The 24471-nt window shown below is 44.1% G+C and overlaps 1 protein-coding gene across 3 annotated transcripts in view; it reads left to right on the forward strand.

The window, feature by feature from the left end:
• The window catches only part of TTC28 (tetratricopeptide repeat domain 28), a 1605451-nt gene that overhangs the window by 1125527 nt on the left and 455453 nt on the right, over positions 1-24471 (forward strand). For all 3 annotated transcript variants that reach the window (XM_069214676.1, XM_069214678.1, XM_069214677.1), the window contains one exon: positions 23856-24363. In XM_069214676.1, the coding sequence (XP_069070777.1) occupies positions 23856-24363 (508 nt within the window). The remainder of the gene's footprint in view (positions 1-23855; positions 24364-24471) is intronic.

Raw genomic sequence — 24471 nt, forward strand, 5'->3', positions numbered from 1 at the left:
TATTGAAAACACACTGTCACCTGATATTAGATGTACACAAATTTAGAATTTGGATGAGCGGGCCTCTGTACTGTCAGTAACCTGGACAAAGAGGGCATGAAAGAGCTGAAATTTGATCATACATTAAAAGCTGTTCCAAATAAGGCCCCGAAAATTTGTTTGGCCCAGGGCACCCAGAATCCTTAAGATGTCCCTGCTTCCACCAGAGTGGGATTCCAAAATGGAGACTTGTTGTCTCACTATCTAAACTCTTTAATTCATAACTTCCTTGATGTCCCATCACCATCTCTTCATATCCTGCAGTGAAGTGACATGTTGAGACTTTTTATTCTAGCAACCTTTGAACATTTAATGCTGCAACGTCTTTCAGCTAGGAAACAGTAATGACAACAGATGATGGGTTGGAGGCAGGAATAGGACAAGGAGGAAGGCAGTATTGGGGCAGTGAGGGTGGTGTTATGGGAAGACCCATATGGGGATGGGGAAGCCAAACAAAGCTTCTTGTCAAGAAGGATGTGGAAAAGGAGCTCATGTGCCTGTCGGGGACTGCGTGGGTGCTGAGATCCAGAATGTACTGGGGTTTGGAGCTCTGATGGGAGACTACTGCCAAAAAGAATCAGTTGGCCCCGTTTTCCATGTAGCCCCTAGCTGCAGGAAAATGTTTTTCAACTGCTGTGAAAAACTGCAGACTCTGCCCTTTTAAAAAAATGTGCAAAAAAAAGAAATTGATATGCTTTACATGTAGCAAAGCTTGTGAAGTTTAAAAGAAAATGCAAAGTTGGGATGCTGAGGATTTTGCAATACCATACATCCCTACTTCACCGATATAACCCTCAACAAATTTCTGGAACAGAAAACACATCTACAAGCAATTTAGGTATAAATGTGGGCACAGACAAGACTGTTTAACTCAATGTTCCTGTCTGGCTGATTTGTCCTGCTCCTTTGATACTCAGTTAACTTGAATGAGCTGTTTGCATCTTTTCTGCCAAGAGTTCCCCTTGTTTTCCCATCTTTCATGATGAGAGCCACTCCTCTTTTGCTCCTTATTTTTGGTGATGTTTTTATTTCTCCACCTTTGCTGTTACAACCTTGCATGTTCCCATATGATCGTCAAGATTCATGGACATAACTGAGAACTTTGTTGGTGTTTCTCGGCCACTGTGAGTATTGGCTTTGTGTTTCCTCTTAAACCAACGCCTTCTGTACCTTCTATACAGACCTTGCCTTATCATGTTGTCCTATACCTGGATATTCTGTAGTCAGTATCTGTACCAGCATTTGTGAGTGAGGAACTTACTGAGTTTCACTCCTACTTTGAGGAGCTACTGAGAGCTTTACTCTACATTCCCTTAGTCTGATTAATGTTGTTTCTATGCGCTATATGTCCTGGTGGTTTGTTAATCTGAATGCCGAATTTGCTTTTAAGTGCTTCTTCCTTCTGAGCTTTGACATATTACCACCAGTCCTTGCCAGACCCTGACTACCGGTTGGTAGACAGTGTCACTGTCTATGAGCTGTGGATGTGCGAGTTTGGTGCCAGAGAGGTCAATTGAATGGCTTTATAGGTTACATGTACAGTTACATGTACTCTAAGCCTGGTGTTGCACATTTGGGTTTTTAGGTGTATGTGATACGCACTGTCTAATGTGCTTTGTTGCATGTTCTTATAAAGTTATGTCCCCTATTTGACTTACCAATCACATAGCATGTAGGATGTCTTTGGGGTATTCTGCCTAATGTGCGCTGCTGCAGGCGGATGTGTGCTGTTTTGCAGTGATTGTGTTAGATTTACCATTTTGGATGTATCTACTTTGCATAAGAATAGCCAGAAGGACAGCTTTCTTCTATGCACGTTTGCATCAACAAAATTCTAATGACAGCAAACCTGGTTTAATATGGTGATATGAGCAGAACCAAAGTAACCTTTCAAGGTCACAATGTTCACCTTCCTCCACCTCGGAGAAAGTTCAATTTTGAGCATCGGTGGCACCCCACATCCGTTTTATTTTAGTACTTAAATATTATGCATTGAATTGCTTGGTGGTAATCGTTTTGCAGCCTTGAAAAACAGTGAAAGGTTGAGGGCTTTCTGCAACCTTGAAGTCGCACTCAACCGACTGAGCTGTCTTATCATAAAAAAAAAAAGAATCGTTTTAACAGTGTCTCAAGATATAGGCAAATTGCGAACAAATGCATTTCAATGTTTTCCTCTTTATAACGTGTATCTTTTAAGTTTCATTAACTGCGGGCTGGGGGTCCTCCTCGTGCATGCTTATGTACTTGGGTAGAAGTTTAATTGGATACAATTATGTGAAGCGTTTTCTTGCGAAAAAATCGACTCATTTATCTGATCAAAAAACCCTTTGTGTTTGGAGCCCACGGGCTGTTCAGTCTTCCGGCCCCATCGCTTACAACCAGATCAAGGGCTCTTTAATGTAATGCTTACTAGAAGCGCCTTTCAGGCTGGAATTATCATCACTTCGCACTCAGAAGCTCGTGCTGGCACACAGCACGCGCACACTTACTGTGCGCTTCTGAGATCGATGGAGGGGAAGTAAAAAGAACTATGCACCGAATGTGCGCAGAGGGTCAGTCAGGGACCAGAGGGCTCCATAGAGTGAAAGTGCAGGACCATGCGAATCCAACTTTCTTCCCGAGCCACAGGCTGCAATTCGCAGTCTTATTTTCTTTACAATATATCTCCGTTGTGTGTGTTAATATGGGAGTGGATTTGTTCTGCATTTCTGGTTTCCTCTTACATTGTGTCGTTCCAGTGCCAAATTTGTAAAAAATTGTGGCTGTTTCCAGCATCACTTACTAATGATCACTTTCAGAAAAGGTTGGCACTTTGGACTACTCCAGGTTATCTCGAACTGTAGGGATGGTCTGGAAGTGTTGAGAAGAAAAAATAGGGCTTCCCTACAAACACAACTGATATTGGGGCGGGACAGGAAAAGCACAACAAAACATAAAAATCACAACCCACCTCCAACAATATGCTCTCAAAAACAGAGTTGTAAATTACAATTAACATCTAAATACATTTATGTAATGCAAACCAATCTATTCGTTTCTTTGGTTAATTTTTAAGTTTAGTTTCACATTTTGCAAGAATGATTGAAACATTAGCACATTTTAGACTGCCCAGTCTCCCCAGAATATTATTTAAGAACATTTGCTTCTCACAGTTAAAGCCTCCACACATTTCATACACTACTACAAACACATTAAAACATAGATGCACTCAGTCTTTTACAGCAACCCATTAACTAATTTGAACACATTCTCAAAACAAGCATATCATGATATAAAATCCACAAAACGTCTACTCCATTGGATGACAAATGATTAATTTTAAAGTGTTCCGATAATGGACTACTTTAACAATACTCAATACATTGATCCATGCAGCATAGAAGAAAAACTTGAGTACAGTGGAAACTTTTTATGGTGACTGTAAGACTGAAATGTAGGTGCCAACATGTGTTTCGGTGTCCAACGATCGGACGACCACACACCTTCTTCAGGGCACAACCAGATCCACACCCCAGGAGTGTGGGGGCAGCCCACATAGTATTCTAAAGTATAGAAAATATGAATATATAAAGGATAAATATGTACTTAATGAATCCGAGAGCTCTCGTAAGCCACTGCAACTACCTCTAAAACAACATTAAACAAACCACAACCATTTAACTGCTCACCCAGTGCACTCCATAATTTTCTACAAATAATACTTACTCAGGTGGTTAGTCTACTCACCCCAAGACAAGCCAACAGTACTATCACCAAAAAAACAACCTGTTGTACAAAGCCATCACCAATGTGTACATGCTTCCTCATCTTGTGCAATTAGTGAAGTAGAGCATTGCCAAAGACTAGTACCTATATTCCCCTGAAAGGGACCTAATCTGTCCAGCTCATGAGATGGCAATAGGGGATGAAGAGCCCCAACAAATACCGAATGAGATAATCTGCAATAACACTAAAAAGAAGATTCTGATAAGAAACATAGGAGCCAATAGCATTACCTACTACCAGTCAAGAAACCCATCCATTAGATGTTCAAATATTACCTAGGAGACGCAACCTCCTTTCACTCCTAAAACTGATATGGGCAGCCTGTAAGGAGATGTAATAATTACGATGCCCAGTGGAAGATAAGTGGGACTCCTTTGATTACAAATGCCAGGGATTAACTTGTACGCTATGCAAAAAATGACCATTGTAAATAGAATGGCCTTATCACGAATACATGAATAGTGACAACATCCATCAGGGGGTAGCATCAAGTCATAGGCTTAACTTACTCAGTCAAATGGAATATTCCTGCCTGGATAGCCCAGGTGTCACATAGCTCCTGGTCAGATTGACCCCTGCACAACATTGATACGTGATGACCATTGTAAATAAATTAGCCTTATTATAGAAACATACATAGAGGAGAAGGAGGTTGCATCAAGTTACTGGCTTCACTTAGTCTAATGGGATATTCCTAGCAAGATATCCAAGGTGTCACGACGTTCCTGGTGCCCGCACGAAGAAGAGACACAATGAAAAACCACTCTGATGTTGGTGGGTTCCATTTGAATGAAGTGTTGTCCCACGTGTCCCCCTTGAACTCAAGGAATTGGCTTGATGTACCGTGGACTCCTAGTGCATCATAGCAACATGGCGGCAATCTTAGATGGAGTGCATTGCTGGCCCGAGAAATTATAATATAAAAACGCATAAGAAAATAAACTATGTAATTATTCTGTGAATTGCATGTCCAGTAGACAATATGATTTCATGTTAGCCCAAATGGCAGAGTGTTTACTAACATTATGCATCACGTATGTCTCTGCTTTTACAATAGTCTCAAAATCAATACTTCCCTCTCAGATCAAAGAGGTGGCCATCTTGGAATGGGTGACCTAAGTTACAAAGATGAAAGAAATATAATAATGATAAGTCAGTACCTGTACCTAGGTAGTATCTAAATCACGGATTATCACTCAGGAATGAGTGGTGGCTGTCTATGATCAGGTCAACTAATTTACAAGGAGTAAGGAAGTGATAAAGCACTCCCTATCAAAGTACATGGTAGAGGTACATAGTACAGAGTTAATTACATCCCACTAAGAAGAGGAAAAACCAGAGACTCCCAAAAGAGTTGCATAAAAAGAAACATGCAGGGGCAAAGAATCCTACTCAAATCACTGAAGATCATCACATTTCCTCTGTCACTAAAGTTTAAAGAGGGGGCTATCGGACTACGTAGGAGCCCCAAGAGTTATAATAAGGACTGGATTGCGGGCAGGAGACCTTCACTATTAAATGAGCAATTATAAAGCATTGTCCCATGGGGTTCCTTTGTTTTAACTGTATCTAGATAAAATGTCCAGAAAACTGACCCCTTCTTCCTCTATGTATTGTTGTCCCTTTCCCAAAGGTTTACTATTTTCTCAAAGATAGTGTATTCAAGTTAATTTTCTGTGTTGGCTAGTTCGACCCAGTGATCCACCATTCGTGCTAATGTTTTTTTTTTCTTCGAATGTTTTTCTGGGCGTGGGGAAAGGAATTTCTCCAACAGGAAAATGCTTTCCTACAGAAACAAGTATTAACAAGTTAAGACGCAATTTCATTTAAACAGTACCCATAACCCACAGCAAAACTTCTAGAGTATCTTCACGCATACAAAATGAAATCTAAAATTCTTATACATGTCCAAGGACTTGCAGTTGTTTTATTTGTGATTCCCTAATAAGCTGGACATTTACTCATATTGTAGGAGTGAACTTAGGATGATTTCATTTGCAACATTTTGAAAAACTATATGTGAATTGGCCAATATGACCATCATCGAAATTTTACATAGTCATTTTGCATACGATTGGGCTTCCTGGGCAGAGAAAGAATCACAAACAATATAGAAAAAAAGGTGAGTATGCATGCTGCCTGCATTTTCTTGACTAAACTCAATGGTAAGCAACATTATTTTATTCAAGTGGAAATTGCAGTTGACCATAAACAAATAGTTTCTGCTGAGTTTTTAAACATCTACTGAATCATTAAGATGAAATCAGTTGGTTCCTGTGACATCTTGAACCTGTGTATTGGTGTCTAAAGGTGTCATGTTTTTATATGTCCTGAAAATTCAGCCTGTTCCGGTTGTTCTAGTGTATTGGACATTAAGGATCTGATTCACAAACTGTTCTTTGTTGTACGTAAATTAGTATTGCGTTAGTACTATGCATGAACTACAAAATGCAGTTCACAAACCTACACCTTGTCTCTGAATCGTCTATCTTTTCTCTTTGTAGATCTCCATCTAGTTAGTAGTTATCTTCCCCTGTAGTATACATTTCTCTAGTACATGTGGGATTGATAAGAGGAAGTGTCTGGAAAATGGGTAATAACTACTATAAAATGGGAGGCATTTAGGGAAATTTAAGAAGGGGTTCAGAGATTGATATGATAATGCAAATGCAAACCCAGAAAAGAAGTAAGACCAATGCTGTTCGCACACTACTGTTTTAAAGTTAGTAGGGCACTGAAAGTGTCAAAACAAATCTAAATGTACTACATCAGAGCCTTCGGTTAAGACAGCCACCACACATGGCCTCTGATAGGTACTGTGACACACTCCCATACAAAAGAATAGAGGCAGAGAAATATTACCACTTATGAAATAATGTTAAATTAAATCAATGATTTTGACACTGAAATTGTATTCCATATTAGGGTTTTCTCACTGGAGTATGTGGTCCAGGACACTTTGAGAGTGTAATTTCCTGCAGTGTTGGTCGTTTGGTTGTTTGACTTCACTATGTTTACCGGGGTCTATTTAATCCCTAAACAATGTGCAACACTACATTTTCGTAAAGGAACAGGCTGCAGGGTCTCTTCCTTCCACCCACAGGCATTTTAAGGCATGGGCAAAATGGGCTGTGGCCCAGGGTCTTGATAGAGTCAGCTCTGTTCTGCAAAGTCTTGCCCTGATGACCTTGCATAGTTTTTAAACAGATTGTTTTAAATCCCATTTTCTTTCATTTATTTTTAATGTGGTGTGATACGGAAGAGTCCTTAACAGACATTTTGCAGAGGAAAGAAGTGTTTAGGTTGAATGCACCATCCATGAAAACGTGTTTTTTTTTCAGATCAAAGCAGTAATATTAGTGAGCTGCTGCTGTGTTACATTATTGAAAACACACTGTCACCTGATATTAGATGTACACAAATTTAGAATTTGGATGAGCGGGCCTCTGTACTGTCAGTAACCTGGACAAAGAGGGCATGAAAGAGCTGAAATTTCATCATACATTAAAAGCTGTTCCAAATAAGGCCCCACAAATTTGTTTGGCCCAGGGCACCCAGAATCCTTAAGATGTCCCTGCTTCCACCAGAGTGGGATTCCAAAATGGACACTTGTTGTCTCACTACCTAAACTCTTTAATTCATAACTTCCTTGATGTCCCATCACCATCTCTTCATATCCTGCAGTGAAGTGACATGTTGAGACTTTTTATTCTAGCAACCTTTGAACATTTAATGCTGCAACGTCTTTCAGCTAGGAAACAGCAATTAAAACAGATGATGGGTTGGAGGCAGGAATAGGACAAGGAGGAAGGCAGTATTGGGGCAGTGAGGGTGGTGTTATGGGAAGACCCATATGGGGATGGGGAAGCCAAACAAAGGTACTTGTCAAGAAGGATGTGGAAAAGGAGCTCATGTGCCTGTCGGGGACTGCGTGGGTGCTGAGATCCAGAATGTACTGGGGTTTGGAGCTCTGATGGGAGACTACTGCCAAACAGAATCAGTTGGCCCCGTTTTCCATGTAGCCCCTAGCTGCAGGAAAATGTTTTTCAACTGCTGTGAAAAACTGCAGACTCTGCCCTTTTAAAAAAATGTGCAAAAGAAATAAATTGATATGCTTTACATGTAGCAAAGCTTGTGAAGTTTAAAAGAAAATGCAAAGTTGGGATTCTGAGGATTTTGCAATACCATACATCCCTACTTCACCGATATAACCCTCAACAAATTTCTGGAACAGAAAACAAATCTACAAGCAATTTAGGTATAAATGTGGGCACAGACAAGACTGTTTAACTCAATGTTCCTGTCTGGCTGATTTGTGTTGCTCTCAATCTTAAATCAGCATTTATAGTCCTTGTTTGAGATCAAGTTTGAAAAAAAACCAGAAGTGGAGGCAGGGTATTCAAATGCTAAAACTGCCAAATCTTAATTCCACCTCATGCCTCGTTCTCCCACCTCGTACTCTTCTTGTCTATTTAAGACATTGTTGCAGGTTCTTTTTCATGCCCTCTTTTTCCCTTTGTCACCTTTTCCCCCTTCATTCCTTTACTTCTTCTTTCTCCATTTTCTGCCTTTTCCCACTGTTCCTGGTCAAAGTCTGATCATGGAACTCAAGTGTCAGTCTCCAAATGAGTACCATGTCCACCGCATTTTACCACTGGCACAAATTGTAGGCGGATGTTATTATTCTACCTTTGGGCACGATAACTTCAAGGTTCAGGTTCCACTGACCTTTCTGTTTCACAGTGTGAATTATTATTTTTATTAGAACATTTATTTTCATTTATGAAATAGATTTCGTTTTGCTTAGCTTTTTTTTTTGTTGTGGCCTCTATATATCTGATTATTATCCCTGTTTTTTGTTTTGTTGTGTTGATTGGTATTTATTATCTTATAACGGGGCTGAATTTGTTGACCAGCAGGAAATATATATCATAACTGCCTGCTTATTCAGACCAGATTCATATTTTTGGTAATTAGCTCCTAGCCTAACCTTCTCAAGGTCATTAAAAGCTCTAAAGCCTGTCTTGTCATGACCTGTTTTGGCACATCACTGTCTGTGTGACCACCTGCTCATCCAAGGAACTGGATCTTGATCATCAGCAAGACATTTCCAATATTCAACATACTTGTGATCTCTCTAGAAAGTCTCAGCTCTCTCCCATTAAAGAGTCCACTAGAGTAGACTAAATATAGGACATCTGAACCATCAGACAGGCCTGGAGGTTCCTGGTCTGTTATGTATATTATGATTTATCTACCACCACCTAGTGCTCTCAAGGAGCTGTAGAACGACATGGTTCATGCTTTGGTATGCTAATTAAATAGCTAAATCTGCAGAGGGCTGATATCGTAAGTAGATGTGAACTGTTGGGAGTATCTTATTGCTGCATTCAATTTAATTTGTGATTCAGCCAGAAATGCTTCTTTTCTGTCAAGTTGGAAATTATACAGGACCAGTGACCTGTGTCCATAGGCTTCATCTGTTTCACAAAGTCACCCACCTCTAAAATTGATGCATTTTCCCCTTCACTTCCTACTTAGAAAATTCAGGAAACAAGAAAGACATACATCTTGCAGAAGCTCTTTTTTTAATTATATTGTGTTGTGTGAGTGATGTACAATACCAATAAAACTGTGCCTGGAGGTGATCTTGGTTATGGCATGGTCATCATAAATTGCCAATTCAATTCAATTTAAACAAGTAAACATTGATTTATCAATAAGCTTCAATAGGGAGGGTTTACTGACTGATAATATCCTGTCAGGCATTGTTTTATGCCTTGCGAGGGAGTTTTCAATTGGTAATGTACTTCCCGACAATATTATTCTGATTATAAACTATATTTTATACTAAGGTTTCAATAATCAAATGAAATGAAAACATTTGTCAATCAGTTTTTATCAATACCTCAACTGCAACAGCACGGTCCTCACATGGTATGTGTTCCTGGTCACTGCCCCAGTGTACTTTGTCTGATTTGAACTCCTGTGGAAGTCGCTTTCCCTCCCTCAGTTCTTTCTTAGCAGTGAGGTGGTACACCTCCAATCAATTGCATACCTACAGTGAAACATTCTGTTTAATTACATTATGTCACATAACATTATTGTATGCAACTTGCTTTTTGTATAGCATGTTTCTCTGCCTTTAGTAGGGCTCTGGCCATACTGCTGGTGATCACGGATGTGATGGAAATGGTTTTGGGTTGGAGAGGTGAGAAAGGGCTCTGCATGTCTGCACTGGGTCATAAAGTTGCCAAAGTGACTGTGGTCTGGTGGGCAGCCTGGCGTGGGTGATGTACACTGGCAAAATCTATTATTCTAGTGTTATTATTTGACTGTAGCAAAGGTAAGTGTGGACATGAATCAGTGTGAGATGTTGATGTTGGTGTCATGCAGCTAGGGCAAGTGTGTGAGAGGTAAACTAGAGTAAGTAGTTTGAGGTGGGTTTAGTTCGCAGGTGGCTGTGGATTGTAGGTGAAGCTATATGTAAAATCACCTGGGTAAAGGTAAGCATTAGTGAGTGCTGGAGTTAGGGCCCCGGGTCCTTCCATGGTTTAATGGTCTACTGTCAATCTAGAGTGGGATACGTTACTATGCAATGCAACAGCTATTGTAGTAAATACTACAAGGAGAAATTATGTGAAGTAACGTAACCCATGTAATCAACTGATATTCATATTTTTCCTGTAACACTCATGCAGGCAAACCTGACTAAAGCGTTAGAGATCACTTGTCCCATTTATATTCTGTTGCAAGAGTGATAGAAAAGTGAAATGTCAGTGCTTGGGCAATTGTACAAACATTCTCCTTAAAGGAAAAAGAATGTTTGTACTATTTTTGAAAACTGGCAGTCTCCCAGCTGCCTAGTCAAATGAAGGAGGTCTCCAGCCATTCCACAGATCCCTTACAGGTGCAGAATTAAAGATATTTAGGACCTCATTATGAGTTTGGAGGTCCCACTACAGGACTGCCAAACTCACGGGGACGACACCACTGCCCAAAGGTGATATTCCCCCTGAGCATATAACAATGTTCCCGCCGGGCTCACCAGTGGTGGGAGCATTGCAATACACATTCCCACCAGGCTGACCGGCGGGAATAGTGTTAGGATATTGGCCTTGGCTCTCTTAAGGGAGCCAAGGCCAATATCCTAACCCTCCAGCGCCCTTGGAATGCTCACTGTCTGCAAAGCAGACAGTGTGCATTTTAACAGTGCTGGGCAGGAGGTGCCTGCACTTACTTTTCACCAGCCTTTTCATGGTGGGTTCCCTGCCAGGAAAAGGCTGGAAGAAAGAGGGGTTGTAATCAGCCAGGTGGCGCTAAGTTTACCATTGTCATGGCTGGTTGCAAGCCTGACCACCGCCATGCCATCAGGAACCATGTTCCCTGTGGGGACAACTGTCCTTTGGCGGTCCAACCGCCAAAGTCTTAATTTGACAGTCGGACCACCAAAGCCACAGTGGTCCGACCGGCACCGCACTTTTGGTGGTCTCATGACCGCCAAACTCGTAATGAGGCCCTTAGTCTTTTTGTGTTCCAGAGCTTGATAATTGTTATCAATATGCAGAAGCCCATATCATCATAACAGCTAGATTCATCTCTGAAATTGTGCTCTGGCAATTTAGTATTTATTCGACCTTACCACTTTTCCTTAAGTTATTTCCTTCTAAAATGTGCATCTTTAAAACGAGAGCCTTTTAATACTCGTCATTTGATCCGCGGATAAACTAAAAAAACTTTAAACCTGTCATAGCTGGAAAGTATACCAATAAATGTGTGAGTTTTATTTTGGTTTTCTTTTAAGGACTACACTTCATTTATTGAGATTACTCAAATATATATATATATATATATTTTTTTCTTGCGGGGGAGAAAACATCCCTAATGCAAACGTCTATGCATTTTCACCAGGCTCCCATTTCCGGCACACTGAGAAACAATGAAATACTATGGTTCATTTTCCCAGGATCACGCAATGTAAACAAATGGGGAAGTACGGATTAGAGTTTGCAGTGTCAAAATGAAATTAATATCAAGTCTAACGTGTATACCTCTAAACGTCAGATCCATATTGCACAACTGGGCGCACAGGCTCGTTAGGTCCGCTCTTGTTCCAGACAAAGTAAAGGAGCGAAACGCAGAATAATTAGTGCTTTACTCTCACCTGCACTATCTGCCCTTGGAAGGAGAGCATGGACACATTTCATCACAAGGGTTACAGCTTACAAGTGCAGGAGCCACCTTGGAGGGTCCCAAGGATGCTCCACGCCCGCTCGCGAAGGACACCCATTGGCTCAGTTTCTGTGGGACACCTGTCAGTGATGCACAGTGTAGTGTTGGGGCCCTAGGCCCCCATGCTACTGAAAGAGAGACGACACGGAAACAGTTTGGTGGTATCTGGAACTGGCCCTGGGCACGTGCGCCCGGCCCTTTTTATTGCCAGGGTCACCTAACCGGTGACGCCTGTGTTGGGTGGGTGTGGGGTGTATGTGGGAGGCCAGCCCTCAGCAGAGAGGCTGGCCAAACACTAGAACGTGTCCAGCAGGACACTACATTCCTCCAAAACTCTGAAGAACAAAAACAAAGTCCAACCTGCAAGAGAAAAACACAGTAACAAAAACACCATCATCAGTCTATCGGCCTCGAGAAGGCAGGCCGCAGGATTACAGTGGGCAGGTGCAGCTGGGAGCACACGGATCCTTCTGCACGAGTTCATGATTTAACCAGTCACAGCCGGGCACGAACACTGTGTGGAAGAAGTCCGGACTCTGACAGTCAGATGGTTGGTTAAGTGTCCACTGATGCTCCGTGGTTCAGTCCTGTGGGCACTCGTGGCGAGGCTGGTGGTGTTTACAGTTCAATTTGTTCGAATTGGGTGTGTATCATTCGAATTGGGGGTTTCATTCGAATTGGGTGTATCACCCGAATTGGGTGCATCACGAGCGTTGGTGGAGTCCACTGTGAATCTGCTTGCTGAGACATCCTGGCTTCACGAAGGCCAATCCCTCGAAGATGGATGACATCTGTGATGGCGTGAAATCCTCCTCTGAAACCTTTGTACATCCTGACACACTGATGGCAGAGCTGCTTCCAGAGCACCTCTCATTTGTGGACTCTTCACTATGGAATTTCCTCGAAGCCTTTTCGATGGGTTTGCCACGGGATTGGCATGGACTGTGCTGGGCTGCGTGTGGGCCAGCTGCCGGCCGCTGCAGGCTCTCCGACAGGAGCCATGGTCAAATCATTTGTGCAACCACAAGGTGGCTGTTCCGTGGTCAGGGCGCTTGCCGACATGGATCGGGTGCATGCGGGCTTTCAGACGGTCTCAGGGCAATTGTCTATCACGTTGCCAGGAGGGTGTCTAGTTGGTGTCATGTTAATTCACTGAATACAGTCTTGGTGTGCTGTGACCTGTTGGGAGTCTCCATTGCACAGCCTTGCTTGTCTCTTTGACATCATCGGTGGGGCAATGTCCAGTCCTCTCTCAAGCTTGAGAGGCCCCTTGTCTGGGTTGTCACGGGACTGCTTGTGGTCTGCGCTGGGGCTGCTTGTATGCCACATAGGAGCCACTGCCTAGTCGCTCGTGCAATTGCCAGGGTAGATGGGTCTAGGTCGCGACTTGCTCTTGTCACAGAGAGCAGGATACAGACAGGGCGAGAAGTTGGTCATTGGTTGACTGGTTCTTCAGAGCATTAAAGCAGAGGTGTAGGACTCCAGTCTGGTTGTTTAACTGCTCCTTAGATGGATACCGTGATGCACATGGCAATGATGATGTTTGCCATTTGGAGACCTGGACGACAAGTGATGTTGCTGGAGTAAGGGTGATTGGAGTAACTTCGTCACAGCGAGTGCAGTCTTTCTTTTGCTCATGTGCAGATGCTAGCAGTGGTGCCATCTGCTTCAAGCAGCCGATGACAGGTGGCTTGGATGGTCACCTTTGACGTGTGGGGTAAGTACGCGGTTCGCGCATGGCGTCTTACATTTGGCACTCCCGCCGAGCTATCTCCAGTGACGTCACCGCACCCCGGTGGCTGTCTTGTCTGTGGGTGCACTCTTCCTTTGTTGTGTGAATCCTCCATCTCTCCACCCTGTTGATCTTCTGTTCTTGTTCTTCTGTGGTCGTCAGGTGCTGCAGTGTGACAGGTGATGTAACACAGTCTCCTTTCTTTGTTGCAGTGTGACAGGTGATGTCACACAGTCTCCTTTCTTGCTTCTTCATAGCGTGGTGCTACGCCACGCTTTCTTCTCCTTTGTTGTGGTGTCTCCCTTTCGTGTGGACCTTCCGAAGGTCCTGTCCTGCCGAAGGACTAGGGGCTCTTCCACGTGTTGCAGTGGTGGCATCGTGCCACTCAGGGTGTGCGACTCTCCTCTTGCGAGTTGCGAGTCATTGCCAACTCCGTCTTGAGGCAGTGTGGGGGAGGACACTCCTTGTGCAACTCTCCTCTTGCCTGTTGCGAGTCACTGCCGACTCCGTCTTGAGGCAGTGTGGGGGAGGACACTCCTTGGTTAGTCTCAGGCACTTTGCAGGGCAGTGACGGCGAGTCACTTTCTTTTCCGCTTCCTCATTACTGGAGGGCAAAGTGCTTGCGCCTTAAGGCAGTGCCTTCTCGGCACTGGGTCTTGCTTGAAGAAGTCTTTGTATGCTTTGCAGGGTTGGTCGCATCTGATGACCTTCTGTGTGATGGGCCAACGGTGGCCATCTTGTGTTGCAGAAAGGCCGGCTGGCACGGGCTCTTGTCCCGTGCGTTACGTCATGCTCTCGGGTGCTCTCTCCAATTTTGCGGGCGCTTTTCCATGTTGTCACGTTCTCTGGTGCAGCTCTCTGCACATGTGACATAGTCTCTTTTCTTTTCTGGGCGTCCTTTGTTATTGTCTGGCATGTCCCTTTCTTGTCCTGCGGTGATGTCCATCACTGCTGAGACGTGTGGCGTTCTTTTGGCGATGGCGGTGGATGGCCGCTAAGGGCTGCGCTGTCCATGCGCGCACTCTTCGTGCCTAACGTGGCACTTATGTCCATTTCTCATGGGTGCAGCTTGGTTGGAGCAGCTGCAGTCTTCTCCTTCCCTGTGCAGCATCGTCCGTGTTGCGTCCTTCTTCCTCGCCGTTTCCGTCTTCTGCGCCGTTTCTGTCCACGGGCGCACTCTTGGTGTGGAGCAGTCACTTTCTGAAGGTGCTGCTGTAAACTTGCCTTCATCCAGTCTTGTTTTCCTTTTAACACAGGAATAGGGTGCAGTACCAACTTTGGCCACTGGATGCCACTAGTGCACTTTTCCATGTTTGAAAGACACTCTTTCTTCCTCTTGTGCCTCTTTGATTGGAGACAGACACCGGAGAGGAACCTGGCTGGAGAGGACTCTGGAGGGGGCTGCAGGTAAGTGTCTTTTCTTTCTTTTCTACTTTTTCTCTTCTCTTCTTTTTTTTCTTCAGCACTGCACAGCCTCGTTTGAAGAGGCAGTCAGACAGCACTAGGTTCAGTGGGGGGTTTGGGGGCTCCGGCCACTGTTTTCTGTGGGTGCGTGTCAGCACCTCACTTCTTTGTTCTTTTCTTGGAGGTGGGGGCGTGCCCCTGGGCACCTAGTGCTTTGGTGCGTGTCTGCACCTCCATATTTCCAATTGTTTTCGGTGCGTGTCTGCACCTCCGATTTTTCCTTTTGGGGGGAGTGTGGCCCTTGGCAATTTACCTTGCACTTGGTGCGTGTTTGCACCATTGCTTCTTTTTGGCCGCGGCAGCCTTCCCTGACGCTGCGGGCCGTGTTGGCAGCATTTTATTTGAGGTGGGGGCGGCCCTGGGCATTTCTTCTTCAAATTTGGTGCCAGCCAGCACCATTTTCAGTACGCGGTGCGCAGCAGCATTCCCTCACGCTGCGGGCCGCATTTCAGCATTTCATTTTGAAAAAGAAAAAGGTGGGGGGCGGCCCTGGGCTTTTCTTTTTCATTTGGCTTTGGGTGCAGAGAAGCACCGCTCCGCACGGAAGCTTTATTTACCTTCTTGTCTTTTTTTTTTTGCGTGCTGCTCGGAGCACAATCAAGGCTGGTGGGGTCAGCGTACTGCTTACTTCCTCTCCACCAGGCGGATTCTAGCCCTCCGTCACTCGGGCTGCTTTATTCAGGGGGCACTGCTCCTACCTTTTACCGCCGGGCTCGATGGCAGCATGCAGGGCGGCAGGCACGCTCCTTCACATCTGGGGCGGGGGCACCAAACAAGTTGTGTGGCAGCAGGCGGGTGGTTGCGGTGCCTCACTGGGCGGCATATTCTTCCTCCCACGAGGAACAGCAAAGCGCAAGGCGGCACACACGTGGGGGTCCGACCCACTCGTCACCAATGTAGTGTTGGGGCCCTAGGCCCCCATGCTACTGAAAGAGAGACGACACGGACACAGTTTGGTGGTATCTGGAACTGTCCCTGGGCACGTGCGCCCGGCCCTTTTTATTGCCAGGGTCACCTGACCGGTGACGCCTGTGTTGGGTGGGTGTGGGGTGTATGTGGGAGGCCAGCCCTCAGCAGAGAGGCTGGCCAAACACTAGAACGTGTCCAGCAGGACACTACACACAGTTTAACAATCCCCAAGCTCTTCTTTGTACTTGTGCTTGTGCAAAGGCCCTCCTTCATTTGAATGGGACCACACCCACTTGAAAAGGAGGAAGCACCTCTTCAGAGTGCATATGCACTATCGACGCCTCGTCAGGGGTAGTAAGCGCTATATAAATACAATTAGAAAATAAAAAAATACAAATGTGTGCCCCAGGAGGCTTATAACCGGAGCACCGGAAGTAAGCACAGACCCCAGCTGTGTCCTGTACCCACTCAGTTAATCTGGCTCTTGGGCTGCGCCCTCTTCCTGGTTTTTGTTTCATTATTGTCTGTTTTTTTAAAAAGAGAATGTGTTATTAAGTTATAACAGTTTCTCCTGCTTCAAGTGTTTCTGTTATTCGCATGCATATTTAATAAGTGTGCTGCTTTACCACGTCCATTCTTCCGCGCGCCGTTCTTGCTTGGAGACAAATCGAGGTAAACCATCATTTCACTAAAAAATACAAAAATGTAAAGTATCAAGCGCTGCTCCTTTAAGTCGTTATAAATTCTGGCCGTGTTTATGACTAATTAAACTGCCTCACAGGATGCCAGGGGGAAACCAAATGTAGTTTTCCTATTTATGCGGTAGCAGAGGCACTGCTTTTTGCCAGCTTTGGTATCTCATGCCCAATAAATTGCTTTTAATAGCTAATCTGTCACCCCGACTTCTTGTAACCGAAAGCTGGCTTCCCTATTAATCAGTTCATTTGCATACGCAGAGCGCATTTGCAGAGTCTCAGTTTGGAAATAGCAAGGTATTAATGGGTAACACTGAAAATTATTTACCGCCTTTGATGCCTGTTTGATGCCTGTTCTTAGGTCTCGGAAATGCTTATTTATGACATTGCATTACTCTTCATGTTTTAACAACATTTTTAATAAACATAATCATTAGGTAAGCTCATCTGGCATTAGGGTTGAGGAAGCAGCGCGGGGTCTGTTTTGAGTTCTTGCAAGGGCTTGCTTGCTTTCCAAATCTACAGAAATAACCGCATTAAGATGCCAAATTATGGCTGGTGAGATAATGAGACACTTTTTTTTGCAGTCATAAACTCAGCCACTTGTTTTCATTCCATGGGGGACGACAGGAATCAAGCAAAATGCATCTGCTGCCTCCATTTTGAAGGCCGCGCAACCCAGCAATTGTAACCCACCTCCCGCCCACGCGCACTCTGAATGCTGACGAAAGATGAAGGGGCCGGCTGCACAGTTGAACTGACTGGCAGTGGTGTAGCACACAATGATGGGGCCCGAATGCAAAATGGAAAAAGGGACCCCTGAGTCTCCCATATCTCAGAGATATTCATTGGCCTTTGACTGATTGGGGGGGTCCCTGGAAGGATTGGGGGCCACGTGTGCCGCAGGGGCTCTAGGGGCCTATACTAAGCCTCTGCAGACTGCACAACACCACAGCCTTCTCCAGTGGTAAGGTCTGCATGTCCCTGACAAAGGCAGAGGGCTGTTGGGCACTGACATAGCGCTAGAAATGGCAGCACTACATTGCAGTAAATGTAGGGGCCCTCAACAGGTTCTTCATACTTATTCAGTGCAGTTGATGAGCATTCATCTTCTCCAACTCCCTAAAATAACTCCTGTGTGCAGGTGAACACCTGTTTTTGGTGAAACATTGTAATCGGACACAGTCACTTATCGCTACAGGCGTGTCCACTAATGACAGTTAAGTGCACACGTGCAACATCATTGCCCACCCCAACTGCGCACCTCCTTATTGTGGTGCAGAGGGATACACTTCAAGTCAAGAGCACCAGTACCTTATAGCAGGCACAGTACCACATTACTCTTGAAACGCCCCTGCACAGTGCCGCGCTGCAGAACCGGGAACATCACACTAACCCTATGTTGGTACTAAACCCTGGAAGCCATGTGAGGTACTCTCCCAATCTCTCACGCCATATGCACCAGGCCCCAGTCTGGGCTGTAGCTGAGTGTCTGCTGTGCATGTTTGTTCATGTGTGTACTGTGTAGGCGAATGCCTATAGGACCGCTTGTTGAATGACATACAATGATAAAGAGAAACCTCCACTCTAGCCTCCACTTTTCGAGCAAAAAGGAAAAATCAGTCGCTCCATCACTGTTGTTTTCAGATGTTGTTTAGAACTAGAAATGCACTTATGGTTAAAAACAGTACCCATTGCGTTCCCTTGGTCGTACCTGCTTCCCGACCCTACCCCTTTTCTGATGCATTGGACGAGTGACTCTTCAACCTATCACTTGCATGTACAGGCTGAGGCTCGGATTGCCTTTACGCTTTTTAAAGCAAATTCATGAAAAGTGCATGTAAAAGTGTTGCCAGAAACACGCTTTGCAACCAGTCGAGTGAATTCTAGCGTGTTACGCTGACGTAAGACCGGAGAACGAGCCGAATCTGTTAATGGCGGCAGAAGAAGCAGTCAGTAGGGCGAGACCATGTGATCTGGTATCAGAGGGAAGTTTATTTCTGGCCAAAACAATGTTTATTTTTTATTTTTCTAGTTCAAATTGAACTTGTGACTTCCCAGGCAGACGTTATTTGGCTAGGAATGCCCATTAATCAGCGAGGGGACCTATAAATGTTGCCTCTGAGCAGTGCAACATGTTTATGAATGACCTAATCTGCCCTACAACAGAATGCGCCCCTAGCGGTAGAAGACAGTACCTTGCCCGAACAATATTGGAGTGCTGCCTAGTATCTTTACTTCTGAGCTAGAATTCACTGGTCTGTTGTCGATAGACAGTTTGTCTCGATGATAACCCATTTGTTGTTCAAAAGCAATATTTGTCTGCTTCCAGGATTGTTTGCTCAAGCCAGCCTTAGACTGTAGGTGCAGAAGGTCTATGCTAGCCATTATTGCCCCCCAGCCAATCCATTCTCTTATGGAGATCTCTCACCATTGCACTGGGGCAAAGAAGCTTGAGAGCACCCCCCTACAAAGTATACGAACCCCTTCCCAGTCTCACTCAGGAGCTCTAAGGCCATGGTACTGTGCCGATGGGGCTCCCTGGATCTCGCCCACCCCCCATACCGCACTGCGGGGTCTGCGGGAGCCTTTGTTACGCCACTGCAACATTACAGTAATCTAATACACTATGCAGTAGTTCATTTACACATTTTCCACTTTGTGGCCTTGAGTCCGTATGAATCGGTAAGAGTAGCATTTCTTTTACCTCAGTGTTGCAACGTCCGAGAACCTTGTGTGAATTGTTTCTTTCGCTTCTTTTAGGACTGAGATTATAGTGACAATCAAAGGATGCTGCTTGTCTATGACATTCAAACACTCTTTATCAAATCTGAATTTCACACAGTGAGAGTGGTGTCAAATTGATGCATAATATATATCAGCATGAGGGGACTCAGGGCGAAGTCTATAACTTACTCAGTAACTTTGCTCAATATTTCAGCGTACCACAAGAGTTTGATTACCTTTGAGGCAGAGCCTAACCTCATGTACAATTTATCTCTCCATGCATTCATAAATAAAAGCAGGTTAGCACTGAGACTGGAATGATCAGTGATTGGTTTCACAATATACATCAATCAAAAATAATTTCCTTAAAAGGAAATCCCATGTGTGCATTTTATGAGAGTGGACAAAACATTTTACTTTATTTAACTAACTACAGTGTTTATAGTAGATGTTGTTACAAACAGTACAAGAATTATCAAAGCAAATAGGTTTGGCTTCTATTTTGAGTCCTCACTAAGGTGGCCATTACAACCCTGGCGGCCTACGCGGTGGCAGTCTGACCACCCCCAAAACGGTGGTCCCTCTGCTTTGGCGGTGGTCTGACCACCACATTACCACTGTGGCGGTTGCACCACGGTCGGACCGCCAGCACCCCCAGTTTCCCTCCATAGGAGGGACTGGCGGTGCAGGCAATCCTAATCCGCCAGGCCAGTGCTGCATGCAGCTCCGCCCTGTGGATTATGACACCCCTCTCTGCCAGCTTTTACAGGGCGGTTGCACCCCTATGTAAAGGGTGGCGGAGATTGGGTGTAGGGGACCCCATGGGGGCCCCTGCACTGCCCATGCACTTGACATGGCCAGCCCAATTGCGCTTTTCACTGTTTGCATTGCGGACAGTGAAAAGTGCGACATGTGCTGTTCCACCCTACGCATCACAACATTGCTTCCGGCTCAATTATGAGCTGGTGTCAATGTTGTGGGCTGTTCCCTGTGGGGAACTCATAATGGGGCCCACTGGAAGGCGGCCGCACTGAGGGCAACCTGACCGCCGGACTTTGGCAGACGGACTTTTCGGTCTGCCAAACTCATAATGACACGTAAATCATTAAAAATGTCTTCTGCAGTGAACAAAAATCACTTTCTGCATACAGTGCATCTGTAAGATAAAGCACATGTGATGGTTCAATGTACTTTTGAGATTTAGATGAGTCCCTCGTACATTACAATGCAAGCACTCCATAGGAGACGGAGAGAGACGGAATGACACACCAAATAGCCATTAACATGAGCTGAGAGGTGAAATACTTCTCTGGGTGGAGCAAAAGCCCATTCTTTGTCTGTTTGAAAGTTTTGGTAACATTTTACTCACTCAGACAGTTGTACTGACAAGGTAGTCCAATTATTTATTATTTCTTCTAATTTCTGTTACTGCTATATTCATGACTTGATTTCTCTACAAGGTTGGACCCACATTTTTGCCGAATTTTAAAAGTAGGTGGCATTGGCATACAGGGTGTGCTACTAACCATGCTACTGCAGAAACCCAACTGTCATGGGTGCTTACTCCCAATGACACACCATGTCTACCACCCATTACTCAAGACGAATATGTGGTGTGTATTTGCTCAGTTGTGTGTACAATGCATATGCTACCTTGCTCCAGCTTCTCCTGCTAGATCCACTGCTGGTTGATCAGCATTATCAACCCAGTGACTACCAGACTAAAAGTACCCTAAAAGAACAGCCTTTGGCATTCTTCTACTTGATGGTTTTGTTTTGTTTCTGCAGGGGAGGGAGGCAGTACACCGCTATGTGTTACACACACAAAACAGTTGTGCTCAATTATACAGGACCATCAGCAGAAATTGACCATTCTGTTGGTAAAAATGACCGCCTATATAGGGGTGGTTCCTCCTTAAGAGCAGAGGAGCACCACCCCACCTGCTGCAAGTGCAGCAGGCAAACACAAATAAATAAAAGGCATAATAATGCCATTTTATTTTTCCATCAGCGTGAGGCAGGGGGCAGTGCTGAATCCTGCGACTGCAGGATGACTGCGGCCCCTTTCAGTGCGCATGTCGGGTTAGCCAGCTGTCTTGCTACGGCCAGCCGGATATGCACAAAATAGACCCAGCAATCCCAGGGCTGTCAAACAGCTGGGGAATTGCTGGCACAGGTCCCAGCCTCAAAATGAGCACCGGATTGGCATGCTTCCACCAATCCTGGAGCTGCTCTCATGCTGAAAACAGAATGAGAGCAGGTCCAGGATTGTCTGCATTATTGTTCCACTGAGCAGGAAGGAAGTCCTTATATTCCTGCTCGTGGATGCCGGGGGAAAAGAGCAGCACCTGGGTTGCCGCAAATATGGTGAGTTTGGCGCCATTGTGCCTCACCATATTTTAGTCCTGCTAACTGCCACTCCATCAAATGAAGGTCATTTTGCACATGCAATCCATCTCTACCTGAGCATTACCACCCAGCATGTATTATTTTTCCCTTTAATTAGGTCTTCTGTACTGAGAAATCAACAGCAAAATTATTGTTCCTTATGGCTTCCAAATGAGTAGGAATGCTTACACAGAGAGCTGTCATAATCTTTAATCCTCTTCCCTCATTCTATTTCCTGCAGTAATCCTTATTAGCGCACAAACGCCTGTTGGTGCCACACTCAGAATTCCAACTCATGCGCAAACTGCCTCAAACCTCCCCATCCCCATCTTTCCACACACATTGCCCGGTGGTTGCTAGCAAACTTTTTCATGGTACATAGTTGGCATGTAGCACACATAATGACTTTGTGCACCTGTTAGCAGGCAGAAAAAAGCACAGTTTACACATTACCCCCATTACTAAATCTGAAATTCTGAATGGTGTAGTCATTCCAGACCTGATAATTACTGTATCCTGTGGTATCACAATTTGCATGTGGCCAATTATTTCACCACATTTACACAATACAAGTGCAGGGACTAGAATGAGGACTTAAGTGCCCAAAATAAGAACCCACATGTATATAGAAGCACTTTTCGATGTTTAACGTGATCCAAAGGTAGAGTACAGAAAATGGAAGTTACACTTCGGATCTTCAGTGTAGTAGTAACGCTCTTCAGTGTAGTGGTAACCAATTACCTTACCTCATTGAAGATACTAAGTTTCAAACATCAGGTTTAATTTAAATACATAATGGATTATGGGAGTTGTAGCTCTCTGTGACATGAAATCGTTTGTTAACCTAACTAAAGAAGTACTCCTGTATCATAAGCTGAATGTCAAAATATATGCAGAAATGTTGTCTGGAATAAATATTGTATCTTGAACATAGTTTACAAAAATATCTTCCCATTGTCTGTACATTTTCTAATATTAGCTTCAGTAGGGAGATATTTTTTAAAAGAATCTTTAGTGTTCAATATTTATGTGTAACAATATACTGGCAACAATAATCTGTACCGTACCATATCCCATGAAGCGTAGACCTTACTGAGTTGTCAGATGTTGGTATAAACCTTCTCTGCATTAATCCATGTAAGATATCCAAATTGTTCATTTATAGATAATGTATGATCCATGTGATTTCAAATATATCATAATGTTTGCCTAACAACATAGAAACACTAGGCAAATACCCTAATCTTTTGCAGCATTTAGTCACTTACAGTAAATTATACCTGGTATTAAGCCTTGCAGGATGTTGGTAGTAGTTAAAAATCTACCCAAGTAATAATGATTTAATCCACAAACAGTAGGGTAAACAGGTAGATTTATCCTTGAGTTGATACAAATTTTAACATAATGTAAGTATGCATGTGGGTGGTATATGTATATCGTGAACCTAGCCAAACAGAAGCAGAGCACAGTAACATTAATTGTATAGATTACATAGGCAGGATAACTTTTTTGTTTGATGTTATGCAACACCATCTACAAAACAGACTAGAAACAATTATACATAGGCATTATTTTTGTTATAAAATTGTTCATCTTTGGCTACTCAAGTACCGTGGCTCTAAAGGATAGTAGATTATAGTGATTGTAATGCTATGTGAGAACAAAACTGTCTTAATCACAAATGTACAAGTCAACTCTCTTAAATATTATTTTTAGGCATAGAATTTGGAGGCAGTGATGTATGTGGAGGTACTTCACAGTGTGTTTGTTGCACAAGACCCCAAACATTAAATAAAATGGCAGGTCTTGTGCTCATTAATATTAATAAGATAGCCTGGTTGATCTGCTACTCTTCAAGATTTGTCTCATCTTTGCCTTAACACCTTCTTTCCTTCTTCCTACAGGCAGCGTCATCTGCGTTGAGCAGCTTAGGACACGTCTACACAGCGATTGGAGACTACCCCAATGCATTGGCAAGCCACAAGCAGTGTGTTCTCCTCGCCAAACAATCCAAAGATGAACTCTCTGAAGCCAGAGAACTGGGTAACATGGGGGCTGTCTATATTGCTATGGGGGACTTTGAGAACGCTGTGCAGTGTCACGAACAACATCTGAAAATTGCCAAGGACCTGGGAAACAAACGGGAAGAAGCTCGGGCCTACAGTAACCTTGGCAGCGCCTACCACTACAGGCGGAACTTTGACAAGGCAATGTCCTATCACAACCATGTCTTGGAACTAGCCCAAGAGTTGACGGAGAAGGCCATTGAGATGCGTGCTTATGCCGGCCTGGGTCATGCGGCTCGATGCATGCAGGATTTGGAACGGGCCAAGCAGTACCATGAACAACAGCTAGGTATTGCGGAGAGTCTCAAAGACCGAGCGGCGGAAGGCAGAGCTTCCTCCAATTTAGGTAAGGTAGCATTAAATTATTAGTTAAACTGATATTATAGGTTTCGCTTGTGTCAGCTCCAAACAAAGTAACTTTTTGTGAAATTGAGCTATTTTTTCTGGTATTTTT

This window comes from Pleurodeles waltl, chromosome 11 (genome assembly GCF_031143425.1).
Source record: "Pleurodeles waltl isolate 20211129_DDA chromosome 11, aPleWal1.hap1.20221129, whole genome shotgun sequence".
NCBI classification, from domain to species: Eukaryota; Metazoa; Chordata; class Amphibia; order Caudata; family Salamandridae; genus Pleurodeles; species Pleurodeles waltl.